The sequence below is a fragment of the Ambystoma mexicanum genome, chromosome 13 (assembly GCF_040938575.1).
Source record: "Ambystoma mexicanum isolate Mex_15411 chromosome 13, UKY_AmexF1_1, whole genome shotgun sequence".
Lineage (NCBI taxonomy): Eukaryota > Metazoa > Chordata > Amphibia > Caudata > Ambystomatidae > Ambystoma > Ambystoma mexicanum.
Genome location: NC_090938.1, coordinates 675,604,185 through 675,621,817, shown reverse-complemented (window position 1 = coordinate 675,621,817; position 17,633 = coordinate 675,604,185). Strand labels below are relative to the sequence as shown.

General features: G+C 46.0%; 1 protein-coding gene across 1 annotated transcript in view; it reads left to right on the top strand.

The window, feature by feature from the left end:
* Positions 1-17,633, top strand: part of FBXO47 (F-box protein 47) — a 1,436,412-nt gene that overhangs the window by 1,293,043 nt on the left and 125,736 nt on the right. Inside the window, exons 13-14 of the mRNA XM_069634700.1 lie at positions 6,675-6,821; positions 15,157-15,299. Coding sequence (XP_069490801.1) covers positions 6,675-6,821; positions 15,157-15,299 — 290 coding nt within the window. The remainder of the gene's footprint in view (positions 1-6,674; positions 6,822-15,156; positions 15,300-17,633) is intronic.

Genomic DNA, 17,633 nt, shown 5'->3' with positions numbered 1-17,633 from the left:
CAATTTTCCCTCCATTTATGGACCTCTCCCCTCCCCCCCAAACCTTTTGCTTTTTTTAGCTAACCTGACCTTTATTTTTCCAGTGGAGCACAGCCTTCAGCTGCGCTCTGCTGGGCTTTTGCTCATCTGTTATGGGGAAACTGACACGTTCCTCAGACTGTCAGTACTGGGAAACTGTGTTTCCCTTAGTCATTTCTTGGTAACTTTTTATCTATGTGCCAAGTACCTTACAGTACCACGCATAGGGATCCTTTTGTTTTATGGCCCTATACACCCTTTAAGGATTTTTTGGTGATTGTACAAGTGTGCCTAGGACGAACTGGTGGCAGCAGTTTACTTTTATAGTAGTTTTACTTCTTTTTAATGAACCATATTGCGTTTACCGTGTTTGGCTCAAGACTGTGGTCATGCCGAAAATGGCCTTGCCACAAAGTCTTTTGTTCTGTCCTTTGGCCATTTTGTCCTTTTGCCTTCCTCCAAGTTGAGCAGACCCAGAATTCCTTATTTTGGCATGCAGCCTGCCGCAAAAACAGCAACTTTCGCGGGCTCCTGTATGTCACGTGTGCTAGTGCCCAGGAAGAGGGTTGGGGCTGTCTGGTACCAATCCACACTACTGGTGCTGGTATGTATGGTATGCCTGAATGACTGAGGCCACTGTGGATCGTGATTGATCCACATCTGGCGTGCATGCAAGAAAGCAGATCTTCGATTGGCTATCCCAGATTTGAGCGTGAAAACAAATTTTGGATAAAAGAAGGGGCTCTGCATCCATTCCAGATCGATCACCTGAAGTTCACTCCTAATTATTGAAGGAGCTAAGTATCCTGAAATGCTTAAGCAGACCCGTGAAACTGCCGGAGTCGTGCTGGAAGGTTAGGCACCCTAAGCTTGCTGTTGTCCCGTCGGACCCCTGTTTTTGCATAGATCACTGAAGGCCTGCAAGGGTGCTTTGATCCTTTGGAGAAGTGGGAACAACTACTCTCGGCACCTCTTGATTACCCTCACAAAGAGCCTTATTGGAAGTGTTCCTGTGCCATCCAGCAAACTGACCAGCTTGAACCCAGGGTATCGTATAGGAGTGCAGCCGTCCCGAGTTGACACTCGAGACTTAAGGAATCGCCAGCCTGTGGTGCTGGGCCCTCTCCCACAAAATGTCATAGTCCTAGCTACTCTGGGTCGTGATTTAAACATTTGCGGTCCCTGTCTCACCCTGCTGTGGTGACGGTCATTGTAGGAGCCATGCCTGGCTGCCCCCATGCCCTGAGACGTGCTGCATTGGACCTGTCCTCTTTTCTTCATCGAGAGCTGAGAAAAGGCTACTGTCCCGCTACGGACGATCGTCTCATCCCGCAGCCGATGAGAGCCGGAGCGACGTGCAACTGCAGGGGTTGAACCTACAAGCAACCTGGTCTAGTCTGGCAAAATCCGACCTGGACTGTGTTGGGGTCGGTGAGTACTTGCATCACTTACCGGTGGCCCCCCTGGCACAGCAAATGTTCTTTACGCACGAGAATCCCTAAAAAGATACTCACCTTAGCTGGGCTAGCCTGCACTCCCTAGCTATTCCCGAAACTCGAAAGTCGCTATGCCTCCAAGGGTAGTCCCTCCTCGAATAGCAGGACACCATTCTTCATCACCTCAAGCACCGTCCTGAACTGCAACAGCCCCCTGAAGAGGACCTGCTTTCTCTCATTACGCACTACCGCGCGTTTTCAACGCACTACTGTACTTTTGGGCACAAGGCTCCCCACTTTGTAGGGCTGGGCTGCTTAAATTAGGGATCGAGTCTGAATAACTGCTTAATGCTATATTTGTGTTAGCCTACCCTTGTGTTGCAGGTTGTGGCAGAGTTTTCCCCTTTACCGCATTAGGCAAAACGTAACTGTAGATGTTAAATAGTGAAAGGCGTGTGTGGTAACTGTTTTATATTACTGTGGTTTATACGTGTTTAATTATTAAGGCCTATAATAAATGTATATGTATTTTTTATATACGCTTGTCTAAACGTATTCTGTGGAGTTTTACTGTGTTCTCATTGTGGGCTTCCGATCACTCTCACCCCTCATGAGACTTATTCTTGACTGCCTACCAAGCTACCGCGATTGGTCTGGCTTGCCAGAAGGTTCCCCTGTTCCACTAAACTAGGGTGGCCTCCTAAACAAGTCACAGTTTAGAAATCCATTTTAACAGCTGTGCAGATTGAAGGTGTGATAATCTGACACAGTTGAGTGGAGCATCTATGGGGCTGAGGCTCGTGTCTTTTAATTAATGTTTTGAAGTGATTCATTGTGAAGAATGAATTGTCTTGATAAGCAGAGTTGCCGCTCTCTGTATTGAGTATTGTTCACTGGTTCTTGTTTAGGTTGCACAGTAGCCGCTTCTACACTTGGGTTGAGGACAGGAGAGATGACCCCTGAACAAATGGAAGATGTATGGTTTTGGTCCTCAGGAAAGTAACGCACTCTGAAGTGACCAAAACCGGTCAACCTGTACCCCAGATATCCTTGTGACTCATGCTATAGGGATACCATATGATGTTTTTTCAGGTTTTATGGGCTTTGCGCCGCTGATGGTATAATGGAATTGGACATTTTAAGTCTAGGACACTACACACGCATGCACACTCTAGGGTTGGTAAAATTAAGAACACAAAATCCCCCCTGAAGTGCCTGGTGTTCGGTCCTGCGACATTCGGTCCTGTTTTTAGTATTTTATTCAGTTTTTTAAAAAACGTGCCTTGAGCCAATCTGCCTTTTGGCTGGTTATATCAAACATGGTTTTGCTCGCTTCCAATGTGGGGGTCTTTGTCAGGGGAGACGAGCACAGTGGGTGAAGTCAGAGCTGGTTCTCTGAACACAACTATTGTATTACGTGCATTTGATTCAGTCCTAAATTTAGTAGAGGAATATAGTTCTCTCCTTCTATCCCTGTTAGATAAGCAGTGCAACACAAACCACTGAGGGAAAAAGGTTATTTTTTATATTCAATACACCTCATATGGGGATACAGACCTTCCTGTTACATCTACATCACAATATTACACAAAACAAGGACAGGTACATTGGTCGTTAAGTCTCGAAACATTTTTCAAAAACTATTAATGTGTTCCCTAAACCTCACCCAAGCAGAAGAACACCCTGTCCCTCCGTGGTGTTCTGAACCTAGATTACGATGGTGTGCCGCCTATCTAACAGGATATGAAAGAGGGGTACGCTAGCCCTATCACTACAATGAGAAATGCATTCTTAAAAACTCAATCTGGGAACCAGGGTGGTGGAGCAGTTCACGTGGGAGTATTCAGTGAATGGCAAACTACCAGATAGTTCATTCACCCTCCGTGAAGTGTGCTCTACATACCCATAAAAAAGTTCTTTTAGAAAAAGAAGAAAGTGAGAACCCTCTCTTATCACAAGTTGTCTTTTGTATTTAATACGTTGACTGCTTATGATGCTTTAGCTCATTATTTTCATCAAAATTCATTATTGCATTTTTGAAAAACAATTAGAAAGACAAAACAAATGTAACTAAATCCAATCTTGTATCATATAGGCACTGGTCGTTCGTAATTGTTATTTTCCAGCATGTATCTCGCATGGCTTAGAGATATCTGCATAATCTCTGGTCGACAGGTTTTCATGACGCATTTTTTTAAATCATCTTCTTCAGGACCGATTTCTTTATTTGAGCCATCAGTCATCCACCCACGGGGCACCCCGCCCAACCTAGGGAATAAAGTCAGATATTACCTGCTTTGAGCCGGGTTGTTATTAAGGAGCTAATTTCTAATATAGGCACAGAGTGCTAGTGTCAATATATTGTACAGTGACATTTTCTTGTATGTGTCGCTCTCCCCCATCTCATAGGTACACACCCCATCCCAACATTTCTTAATTGTGCCAAGGGCATCTCAAAGTGAGACACAGTCTCCACATTTGTCAGCCAGCATACGCTTTTTTCATCCTTACTTCTAGACTCTTAAGTCCATTAGCCAAATACCTTGTTGACGCCTTGTCCATGTATATTATGCGCGTCATTTTTCAGAGAAGGTGTATATGTATAACCGTCCAGTTGGTTCGGGGTCCAGTTCTATCCACAGAGGGAACTGTAAAGAATGAAAGCGAAAATATATATGTACCTCTCAATTCAAAGGCCCATCTGCATTCGTTTCAAACCTGTAGCCCATGGTCTCTATTCGGCTAGTAGTGACTGCTAGAGTGTCACTTATATACACGTGATACAAAACATGTTTGCTTAAATATCCCGTTATGTTTTCTAATGGCAAGATATGAAGAAGGTGCCCTCCATAGTTGTATTAAAGGTTGTGCACTGTGCAACTGTGCGTAATGGTTTAAGGGTTGCCTAAATGATACAAACTTTTCAGCTTTGTAGCAGTACATTTTTCCATATATCAGCAAAATTGTTATAGCATTCATTTTTCCTCTGTCTTTGTGCCCTTTGACTTACACAATGCCACCAAAAGCCAGTTGCTTTTACAGTTGCCCATTTTCCTGGTCAGTTTGAACAGCCCTGCTGTCTATCACCAGAACAAATGCACCCAACAGCTCGCCTCTAAGCCTGGAACCTCCAGATCATTGTGATTCTATATTTCCTCACTTGGGAACATTTGCTTACCCCTGCCCTAATTGATCTATAGATCAGTCTTTACCCTGTTCTATCATTCCACCCAGTATCATAGTGAGTATTACATCAATATCAATGTATTTGAACAGATATATTTTGATAGCAGGACATTTTCTGTGTGCTGAACAATTTGTATGCCCCCTGGTTACTGCAGTGAGTAGGTCATGATTGCACATACTCAATTTTGCTTCCGTTTATGCATATAATTTACATTTTCTTGGGCATGTAATTGGTTTCTCACATTACCTATATAACCTATTTGGTGTGTTAGCTACATGAATGCCTATGTTTTTTTCATTGTTTGACTATCTATTGACTGCAGATACCCGATGTTTGGTAAAGGTGATCCATGGTATGTTTTGGGTTGTCCAACTATTCTGTGCACCAAAGCCTGGATGAAGGCACTATCACTACTCCTTTTACAGCAGTCCAGTGTCCAGGTTTTATACGACTCATGATTTCTGTTTAACACATGTAGCAATTGATTGTCATGAGCTTTGCAGGAAGTTAAATCTTTAATATATGGGTTCCAACAACACTTGGTACTGTCTTCTCATCAGTTCCACGCTCTTATGGATGGTCCTGCCAATCTTTTTACCTGAACCATGTGTTTCTGTGGGATGCAACTTTTTGCCATTCTAACAATAAGAGTCTGGCTGCATCTGAGTAATCCATTTTTGATATGGTGAGTAGTATGCATTGAATTGTTGTATCAGAAAGTCAACAGGGCTCAGGCAATGAGTGAAAAGATGACCCTCCCTACTTTACTGAGGAATGTGCCTATCTATGTATTTTGGCAATTCCTAGCGCAACTCAAACACCTGACACACAAGGGTGTCTGTTGTCGCTCAGCAATTTCTTTTGCTAAGCTTGTACATGCCTTTTATCACATTTTCAGTTAGTGGTAATGTTTCTATGGAATTATATTTTACAACCATGACTGTGGGGAGAATCCCTTGCTGCAAAAAGAAAACTGACTTGCCAGTAGGTTTTCATGCCCAGATTCCTAACGTTCTTGTTCTACTATAATTTAGTGGTATGTGCTGCAGATGTGAACTTAAAATAATGAACTGTGCAGAGCATTGGCGGTGCCCTGAGCAACATATCTTTAAACATTGTAGAGACAGGGGGCCCTTTTCTCTCTCTGCATCGTGATATATTTTGTCAACTATTTCTAACTTGAATTCATTAACAAACAGATTAGAAATTGTTTTGTGGTCCGTTTTGGTCGTATGTAATTGTTGTGGATGTTATGAATCTGGGTAGGATACCTTTGCTGGAGTGAAGTAAATAGATTTTCTAACTCAATGCCCATTTGGGGAAAAAAGTTTAGTGATGCATGTAGTTGTTGAACATCATACTATCCACACCTACATTGTTGGAAAAGAATATCATGCAGTTATAAGAATATATTTACTATAAAGTAAAACATGCACTTTGGGGGTTAGCAACCAATGGCCCTCTACACATGACAGTTATCAGGTCTCAGGAACCTACGCTCCTCTGGTTTAATTATCCATGAGCTAAATATTTTTATTACCGTAGATCTAACTCAAGGCACCATACTTTGAATTACTTGCATTGCATCAAATCCCAAACTGTTGAAAATCTATTTCTAACCAGTTATAAATCTGTACATACTCAAGTGAACATATGTATATAGAAATAATATTATGTATGAAGTAGCATGTTACTTGCATCTAGCATAACGTATTTATGTGATGTTTCATTCTCCTAACAGTGGAGACTTGTGTTTTAAAGATTTATTTAGGCGTCTGTAACGTGAATTCAGATATAGACAAGTAAACTGATAATCTCTGGACTGTGTGTCATGAACTAAAACAATGGTTGTGTGTGGAAAACAAGACAAAATTGAAGGCTTACTGTTAGGATAAAGGAATTAATGCATCCAGCATATTCATTTTGTTATTTTATTTCTTCAGCCTGTTTCTTAAGCAGTGTTTCAGTCCTAGATACCTGTTCCCAAATACCATTTAGTCTTATAATGTTAACTACTCTATGAATACATTCAGGACATGTGGCTTGGCCTAAGATGACCGAGGGGGCGGCAGATGAAGCCTGTCTAAAGGGACTTGCAGATGCTGTTAAACTGCTGTACGATATGGATGCAAAGGAGTGGACAGCGGATGATGTTATCAGCCTAGTGGACGAATTGTCAGGTACTAAAAGACCACTGTGCTTTCCTTAAATTTCAAAGGTAGCCACTTTCTTGTCCCCAACAGAATGTTTAGCGCCTCCACTTTTATTTCATCATAATCTTAAGTCCCGGCCCCTATCCTCCATACTTATGGGGGTCTGTCCTATGGGGACGGGGCGGAACAGTTTTGCACAGCACAAAAGTAAATTACCCTTTAGTAAATGTAGGTTGCACAGGAGGCTCCACAGCGTCGGCATGGCCAGCTCCGCTGACTCCACCTACTGGCAAACAATCCCCAGTCCTTTTTTCCACAGCGATGGGACTGGACGATGGCAGGATGCACGCAATTTATTACTGCCCAATTAGTTCCCTCACCAATTTCAATTTCTATATTTCGCCTCCCAGCAACACCAGTTGGGCTTTTATGATGGGCGTTATCGGTTTTATGACCTGCGCGTCTTACCGCAGCCACTTCACGATGCCAGATACCCATTCACGCTGCTTGCAGTATTTAGTACCCACTCACCCGTGGGGCGGTCCTGTCACGTACTGTCATCCCAGACTCCTTGCAGGAGGGAGGCTCAACCGGTAGAGAGAAGTATTCTGCGTATCGCCTCCCAGCAGGTAAGCCATGCACCTTGCGTAAGCGTGAGGGATCTGTAGTGGTTGGCCACTTTGTCACCGGGGTCTGCTCCGAGGCCGTCTCAGCTTCTACTGGTTCAAATACCGAGGTCCTTTCAGGGACTGTGACTGGAGTGGTCACCTAGGCCATACAGGCTTTTACTGGTGGTCACGCTGAGGTCCCTTCATGGTCTAATCCTAGGTCTTCCAGACCTGAGGTGACGCCACAGGGAACCAGGCTGCACCTCACTGAGGAGGTCCAACAAGGCCGAAACATGTCTGGGGTTGCTTGGTTTTCTGTGCAGAGGGGACCTGGCCTAGCATTTCGGGCTGGGCTGCTACCTTCGGTGGCGGCAGCTGCTGACTGATTTGCACATGGCTGGTCCCCTTTTGCAATGGCGCAGACGGGCTAAAAAACGGTGGTGTGGAAGGTTGGCCCAGAGCAATTGCCAGTAGTTTAGATTCATTCGAAACCTTCCACCCATCACCTTTGTGGTCAGTTTGTTTCTCCTTGTGAGAGAGGGTATGCCCAGACGTGGGTCCCTTGCTCGCTGCGCCACAGGGAACCAGGCTGCACCTCACTGAGGAGGTCCAACAAGGCCGAAACATGTCTGGGGTTGCTTGGTTTTCTGTGCAGAGGGGACCTGGCCTAGCAGTTCGGGCTGGGCTGCTACCTTCGGTGGCGGCAGCTGCTGACTGATTTGCACATGGCTGGTCCCCTTTTGCAATGGCGCAGACGGGCTAAAAAACGGTGGTGTGGAAGGTTGGCCCAGAGCAATTGCCAGTGGTTTAGATTAATTCGAAACCTTCCACCCATCACCTTTGTGGTCAGCTCCGCTGACTCCACCTACTGGCAAACAATCCCCAGTCCTTTTTTCCAGAGCGATGGGACTGGACGATGGCAGGATGCACGCAATTTATTACTGCCCAATTGTTTCCCTCACCAATTTCAATTTCTATATTTCGCCTCCCAGCAACACCAGTTGGGCTTTTATGATGGGCGTTATCGGTTTTATGACCTGCACGTCTTACCGCAGCCACTTCACGATGCCAGATACCCATTCACGCTACCTGCAGTATTTAGTACCTACTCACCCGTGGGGCGGTCCTGTCACGTACTGTCATCCCAGACTCCTTGCAGGAGGGAGGCTCAACCGGTGGAGAGAAGTATTCTGCGTATCGCCTCCCAGCAGGTAAGCCATGCACCTTGCGTAAGCGTGAGGGATGCAGGATCTGTAGTGGTTGGCCACTTTGTCACCGGGGTCTGCTCCGAAGCCGTCTCAGCTTCTACTGGTTCAAATACCGAGGTCCTTTCAGGGACTGTGACCGGAGTGGTCACCTAGGCCATACAGGCTTTTACTGGTGGTGACGCTGAGGTCCCTTCATGGTCTAATCCTAGGTCTTCCAGACCTGAGATGACGGCTCAGTGTCATAAGCCTACCAGGCACAAAGGGCCCAAGGGTCTTTGACCTTTCCGAGAATTCTCTGAGGGCTTACCTCCGTTCACAGGGGTAAGCCCCGAGGACCTGCAAGGGTCTCTAAAAAAGATGAGTTCAGCATTGAGCAAAGCCTCCTGCATCTCCAGTTTGCCTCAAATAACAGGTCATACTACAATCCCAACATGTGGGGTACTCAAATCCCTCACAACCTTCGAGGTGTGACACGGCTACCAGGGCAACAACAGTCCTCCATCAAGATCTTGGTGTCATGGGCAGCAGAAGAAATGTCAGAGGTTTCTTCACCGGAGTCTATGCACTCAGTGTTCTCAGTGCCTCACCATATCCCTTCCCACCACAGTGAATAAGGATAACTTTGTAAGGGTTCAATGGTTACCAATGACAACTTGGTCTTCCCTCAGATTTGGGATTCCTCCTCCAGTCAGTCAACAGGACTTGGTACCCGGCTCCCTCCTCACCTGCCCCTTGGACACCCACTGGCGGCACTCCTTTGACCTCCTCTGATGACAGATTCTTTGAAAGGTTTCAATGAAAAATGCACTCCGACTTCATGAAGGTTTATTTTTAAGGACTTAATAAGGGAAGTAATCCCTCAAGCCATTCTAACTCCACAGGATCCAACACCTTCTTCGGAGTCTGGCTCATCCAGCGCCTAATTTCAGCCGTTCCGGTTTCAGAACCTTTCAGATCACCTCTTCCTATTCCAGAAGCGACTCAGGGGGGCTTCCATTGCCTGCGGGCCTTACTAAGGCCCGACTTCGATCACTCGGGGACACCGACAATGATGATGATGGAGAGGAGAGTAAAGAAGAGATCTCCTTGTCCACTAGGGCTTTTCACAGCACAATGACTGGGGTTCTGGACTTCTTAGTTTTTCCTCTTCCAGAAAATACTGACTGGGAACCTGGTGTGTTGGCGGGACTTCTCTCAATTAATACAACAAACACATCTGGAATCCCTTTACAGAAGGATGTACTAGCTGAGGCAAAGAACCCTTGATTCCTGCAGTCAGCACTCAAATAGAGGCTAGATATAGGGAACTATACTCAGATTCCCCAAGCCTATCAGCAGTTCCACAACCACAGTCTTCGGTGGTAGCATCAGCTACTATGTTCACTTAGACACCTCAAGCTAGATCATTCAGCATGCAGAGCTCTAATCCACTGTCTAAAGAGGATACATTGCTGGACTCCTATGGCAAAAAGGTTAATGCTAATGCATCGTTCATTTAACAGGCAAATTCAGATGCACTCTTGTCAGCAACTAACTATCATATCATGAATGGTTGGAGATTGCTGATTTTAAGCAATACCTACCTTGGGACAAGGTTACAGCTTTTAAGTCAAGGTTGGCTGAAGCCAAATTGATCTCAGGATTTGAGGGAGTCTGCGTTTCACCAAAATGATACGGCCTCTAGTCTGATAAGCATAGGAGTGTATTTAAGACGAATAGCTTGGGTAAAGGCTTCACATTTTAATAAAGATGCGCAAGAGCAAATCTTGGACGTGCCCTTTGAGGGTAATGATTTATTACATTCATGCACAGATTATGAACTAATTCAAAAGAAAGCTTCCACCTCACAGCAAAATCACAGTCCTCACAAAGGGGCCTTCAGAAGCCTTTTCAGGAATCCAGACAAGGCAATTCAGATTTTAAAAATAAGCTTTGGTGGGTTTTGTGGCTACCAGGAGATAAGGGGCAGGCAGCGCGCTAGATCGCCCAGTTCCCAGAGGAGAAAACACCAGTGAACCTCAAATAGAGGATTATTTTTTCCCTCCTCCACTACATCTTTAGTGGCCAAGAAGCAATGAGATACCCGTCCAGATCCACTCCTCTCCAGTAGGAGGCAGCATTTGATGTTTCCTCCAAAATTGGCCTGCCATCTCACAGGATGCATGCATCCTATCGGTAGTCTCCAAGGGGTACCGGTTACCCATCTCATCCTGGCCCCCTACTTCCCCACCTCCCATTTTACTAGGGTCAGCCGCTCTCTTTCAACAGGTTTCCAACATATTGGACATTAGAGAGATACAGGAAGTTCCCCTCACGAAAGAAGGCACCGCTTTTACCCTCCTCTGTTCACTGTTGCAAAGAAAAACCAGACAGGCCTGCAAACAGTCTCTCCTTCATAAATCTTTCCCTCCCACTTGAGATATACAAGGTGGTCACGTCAGTTCACATTCAAAATGCACTGACGCAGGGGGATTAGCTGTGCACAGTGGATCTGAAAGACATGCATCTCCATGTTCCAATATAATCTGCACACAAGAGATTTCTGAGGTTCTCTCTCTCGGACAACATCATTATCAATACGGAGTTGTTCAGTTCGGACTCAGTGCAGCCCCCAGAGTCTTTACAAATGTTGTGAGCCCTATAGCGGTGCACTGTTTGGGTCACTGGCTAGCCCGAGCGGAATCTTGCCAGCAGGCGTCAGCAGCTCTGCAACGATTGCTGGATTTGCTGCATGGGGCTGTCAGTCAACTGCAAAAGATTTTGTCTGTATCCGACACAGGACATCACTTTCATTGAGCTCAGATCGCACTCCAGTGCAGGCTGAATCTTTCTCACGCAGCAGAGAATACAAGACTTAAAGAAGTCTGTTTTTTCACTTTCTTAGTCACAATGTTACCTCGCTATGATGGTTTCAACACCTCCTGGGGACCTTATGGCGGTATCCATCCTGGCTCCTCCCTAGCTCATCTCAAGATGAACAAAATACAGCTTCATCTAGCAGAATCATGGGATCAAGAAAGGAATCCTCAATCGAGAAAGATCCTAATTCTACTTGAATTGAGACAGGAGCTAGTCTGGTGGAAAGACGACAAAAACCTCTAACGGAAGGGTCATTTTAAGATACTCCCCAAGTTCACACCATAACTTCGGATTCATCACTAACTGGATAGGGAGCTACACTGGGGCATTTTCAGACTTATGCTCTGTGGTGTTCCACAGAGAGCCAATACCATATCAGTGTGCTGGAGTTTTTGGCAATTTTCAGGGCACTCAGATCTTTCCTGCTCTTGGTTAAGAATTCAGCGGTTCTTCTGAGAACCGACAGCATGACGGCCATGTTTTCTATAAACAAGCAGGGGGGAACGAGATCTCCACCACTGTGTCGTCTGGCCATCCAAATTTGGAAGTGGGCAGTGCAACATCAGATTTCTCTCCATGCTGTTCGTTTAGTTAGAGAGCTCATCACAACGGCAGACATCTTGAGCCGTCTCTCCCACTGTAACCACAAATGGGAGCTGAAATAATCTGATCTATAGGAGATCTTCCCAGCTTGGGGTCTCCCCCAGGTGATTCATTTGCCAACATTGCAGAAAATCAAGTGTCCACGGTTTCAAGCTCTTCTAGGACGGGCCCCCAAATCATTAGGGGACACGCTACAGATCCCTTGGGGTGGAGGAAATTGTTATGTGTTTCCCCCTTTGCCTCTGATTCCGAGGATACTTTCAAAATTCTGAAGTGTGGCCAGCTGCACTCCAATTCTGATAGCTTTGAACTCGCCATCCAGGATTTGGTACTCAGATCTGCTTCTCAGCTCTCACGGCCCATGGCTACTGGCAGTGACGCAGGATCTCCTGTTTTAGCAGAGGGAATGAGTTTTACACCCCTCCCCGACATCTCTGAACATAGCTGCCTGGTACATGACCAGATAGTCTTTGCTGGCTTGGGCATTTCAGATCACAATGTGGCCATCATAAAGGCGGCCAGAAAGCAATCTAGGTCCCAATATAAGAGTAAGTGGAGCGGTTCTGTTTCTGGATTCTAAAGCATTCACTTAATCCTCTTCATCCTTCATTGAATAATATCCTCTCATTCCCATCTCATCTGGCTTCGATAGGCAGTAATATCCATTCTTGTTGCACATACTTATCAGCAATAGGAGCTTATATCAGTCCTCTGGAACTCAATATATCTATGTCAAAGCCGGGCATAAAAAGACACTTCAAGAACTTGCTCGATATTTTCCAACCATTTGCTAAGCCTCACCCTGTATGGGCTCTTAATGTAGTATTGGCGGCAACTTTCACATCAGCCATTCAAGCCCATGTCAGCAGCAGATATAAAACTGGTGTCATGGAAAGCAGCATTCTTAGTGGACATAACTTCTCCTAGAAGGATTATTGAGACTCAAGCGATGTCTGCGTCAGAACCATATACCGGCTTTCATAGGGTTAAGGTGGTCCTAAGAACTCACCCTACATTTTTGCCAAAGTTGGTATCGGCCTTCCACTTGAATCAGGAGATCATTCTGCCTACATGTTTTCCATCCCTGCACAGAGACGGGGAACGAGTTTTACATCCTCTTGACGTTTGGCAGGCACTTACATTTTATTTGGACCGATCAAAGGCTCACAGAAAATCAGAGAGCTTGTTTGTGGATTGATGGATTGTCTCCTGTATCGGTGAGGCATACAAACTGCAGGACAAAACAGTACCCAAGGGCTTGCACGCTCATGCAGTCAGAGCTAAGGCTACAGCTGTTACCATCCAAAGGAATGTTCCATACAAATACATCAGTAAGGCAACAACTTGGTCTTCGCCGTCTGCTTTTTGTAAACACTACTGTATGGACACTTCAGCCAGATCTGATGCCAGGTTTGGGCAGGCAATTCTACAGAATCTGTTTTCTTAGATTTCTGCCAGCCTCCCAAGGGGATTAATGCTTTGTAATCTCCCATAAGTATGGAGGAAAGGGGACGTTTCCTTCATAGGACCCCCCACCAACCCCCATTAAACAGGCTGTTAGTCAGATGTCTTGTCTAGCGGATGCAACGACTGATGGGTGTTACCAGTAGGCAGAGTCAGCAGGGCTGGCCACGACCACGCTGTGGAGCCTCCCGCGCAACCTACATTTCTTAAAGGGAAATTTACTTTTGTGCTGTGCAAAAGTGTTTCAGTCTCGTCCCCATAGTACGAACTCCCATAAGTACGGAGGAAAGGGGACTATTGATTAAGAGTACAGAAGTCACTACAATTAGTTTTTCTTTCTTTTTGCTAGTTACCATGGGAGATTATGTTTATGAAATTAACCCTCCATGAGTTGCTATTGCAGACCTTGATAATATGCCTACAGAGATTTGTAACCCAGTCACGCCAAACAAATGCATAGATCCAACTGGCAGCTGTACACAATGATTCCTGTCCCTTTTTTTCTAACGGTTGAGGCATGTACCTTCTTTGGAAATTAAGGTTCTTGGTTAAGGAAAATGCTCTCAATTATATTTATTCTGTACAAACAGTTTATTTTCAATGTAAAGGGCCCTGTGTACCCAGTAGCTTTGCAGAAATGTGCATTAAAAAAGAGTAGTAACAAGGAGGATATAGTATGGGCTAATTCACAGAGACATGTGAGGGCGAAATAAGAGGGACAAAGGGCCTCATTACGACCCAGGCGCTAATGGGTTTACGGCGCCGTAAAAGGCTACAGCGCCGTTAAACTATTAGCGCCTAATTATGAGGTCCCTTTGCGGGACCCGACCTTAACGGCTGGTGTAGAGGAGGCCCAAAGAGTCCTTTGCATTCTGCCCCAGTATTTCCTTGCACACAAGTCCCTGACTGACAAGACAGACTTGACAGTCAGTGAAGAAACTGGCTGTAGGCTCAAGGGACCTGCAAACAGTGCCTCCATACGTATTTAAGTGGTGTGCACCTTAACAACAATTAAATATGCATTGTGTAACTGAACATATGCGGATTGGGGTCTGAAATAAGCCTTCTACCCACATAGGTACAGTGAGTACATTTTAAATGACGGGCCTTAACTAGTTAATCGCTGCAAATACTTGTTTAACATTTCCACCTCATTTATAGGTGGAAATGTGAAACAAAGAATCACACCAAGCAAAAGTGTTTCTATGTGGAGCTGTGAAATGCTGCTAGGGATCTGAGAATAACTGCTTTTGCATTGTGCTTTCCCGGGTGCATGGCTTTATACAAGGAAGACCAGCTCAAGGGGAAGAGCATCAAACTCTTCTGAACATGATAGTGCATCCCAAAGCCAGGTGCATGTTCAAAAAATACTTTAATAATAATAGTAATAATAATAATAATGCTGTGAATCAGGGATGCACTTTCATGTGCATCTGCAGACCTTCGGCATGACCAATTCTGGCATAGTCTGTGGGTGGCATAAATCTGCCTGTGCAAAGCAATATGCGTGGACAGATTATCTCATGACAACCACAGAATTTCCACAGAACCGTTTTAAGAATCTGGCCCGTTGACTTAATACAGCTTGTGTAAAACTGTTTTCTGTATTCCGGGAGGAAGTGGTTCCCCAAGAATGGCTCCTGGAGAACAATGCACGTCTTCTTATTCTGAGTGGCAACAGTATCTGCTTTACCTTCATGGCTAGCAAAGCTGTTAATGGACGAGCCGTGGAACTGGCAAGGCTTGTGGTCTTCCTTGCTCTGGTAAGTGATTATTTTCAATAAGTGCTTAACTGATAGCTGGACTCTGCTATGCATTCCCTCAACTTTAATAACCCCCCTCCTCTTTCTTTTTTGTTACTCATATGCCATTGTCTCAGCTCTTTGGCAGGTCTTTATATATATATTTCTGATGCTTGTGGAATCTGCTTAAATCACATGCTGTGCATAGGCCGACATCTAGTGGAAGCTGCAGAGTATTACAGTTTGTTTTTCGAAACTCGGAAAATGTGCGTCGACACAGTGCATGCCAGTAATACTATCCCTAGTGTGACGTCCACTGTACCCATGATCCCTCACGCGTCTAGGACCCTCAGATTGTTTTTTTATGCCATACTGGTCGGAAGCATCCCGCGGCGTTCCCTGGACTTAGCCATAATTTTGCAAAAATTCATAATATTTCCCCGTTTTCTACATCCCAACGTCGAGTCACCGAAGTTCGACACTCGACGCTGACCGGAGAAGAAAAGAACCATCAAGAGCTGCACGACGGACTTGGGCCTAGGAAGGCCTCTGGCCTCGGCCCCTACAAGTAGGGAGAGTGGGGGGTGGTACATACTCAACACTCTATTATATATAGATACATTTTCTTATATATTCCTACACACACTAGCCTGCTGCCACAGGGTGCGTATGGAGGGTTCCCCTTCCCAATTTTGCCCTAAGTGCAACCGCAAGTACCCTTGGCATGACAGACACGCTACCTGTAACCTCTGCTTGCCAAGGGACCACCCTGAGGCGAATTGCAGAGCGTGTAGTCGGTTTAAACCGAAGACTGTAAAGAACAGTTCGATCAAACATTGGGCCCACCACGCCAGGCAACGAGAGGCCATGGAAGAAGAGGGCGCCTTCAGTGATGGCAGCCACGCCATCCTATCGGATGGCGAGGGCAACACGGCGTCGAGAGACAGCCAAGTGCAAGTCCCCAACCTCGGAAGGTTGTCCGGCAGGGCAGCTATGCGGAACACCCCCGGCGACAAAGCGCTACCCACAACACATCCACTAAGCACGCGCACCGAGTTCTCGGATAGAGGCACGCAGAGAACGGTCCACCAAATCGGTGTCCTCTGGGCGTTCTCGATCAAGATCGCCGCATGACAACAGGCAACCATCCACTGTTGCCAAGAGTGCCTTGCTCCCTAAAGTAATGGAGGTTCTATCGTCGGGAGACCAAGACGACCACCATCCCCAGGCCGCACTCCAGTAGTCGGCGTCAGAAGACCGCGTAACGGCTGCTCCTGTGCCCCGACCTCCACTCGCTAAGGAAAGGGACACTACCCCCGAATCTCGACGCCAGACGTCGAAGAGCTCCGTAAAGGTGAAAACACTGGGGAAGCACTCTTCCAGTCACAGGGAGGGGGGAAAACAGCAGAAAAAGCATTCTCAGCCTTCATCTGCACCACAGACACATAAATCACAATCTTCTGAAACGATATCCAAGACACCTGCACAAGGCCTTAGGTCCAGTCAGGATATAGCAGGGAAACACTCCCAGGAGAGGGTAATCCCCAGCTCTAAAGAATGGTCGAGTGAGGATATAGACAGAGTTATGTCTAGAATGTCATCCCTAGCAGACTTCTATGCCAAAAATCCACAGCACTTCCTCGCCTATACCCCTGTTGGGACAACCCCCTCAGGGTCTAAGGACCCACAACCCCCTGGTAAAAAACCTTGAGTTGAGGTGCCAACGCAAAGTAGGTCTTCTGGCCTTTACCACGTTCAGCTATGCTCTCAATATGATGAGGATCCATCATTTAACGAGGATCCAGAATTGGCCACGTTGGACGTCCATACTGGAATGGATTACTGTGGGGATGACGAGGGCCAAGAGGAGGACGAAGATGACACAGAAGTCTACAGAGTAGACTCCCCAGTAGACAAGGAACCTCCGGTTACCGACTCTCCTGTCGACAACCAACCTCTCTTAAATGAGGTTTTATCTAGAGCGGCTGAACACTTCTGCATAGATACGCAGGGAGCACAGGAGGAGAGGGACTTTGCGAGGAACTAGTGGGAGAGAAGAGACCTGTTGCCCAGGCCATCCCTAATCTCAAGTCTATGCAAAGGAGAATAGACCCTTCCCTTCTCAATCCCAATCTCACCAGGGCAGTAAACCCCAGGATTGAAAAACTGTTCTGGGCAGCCCAATCAGACCCACTCTACATAAGGGGGCAACTGAAGCCGGACTCCCTGGTAATGACTAATACCCGAAAGAAGGCGGGAACACCCTTATCATCGTCTGAAGCTCCCCCCGACAAGGAGAGCAAGAAGATCTATGGTTTGGGAAGGAAGGTAGCCTCCACTTCCGCCTACCAGGCA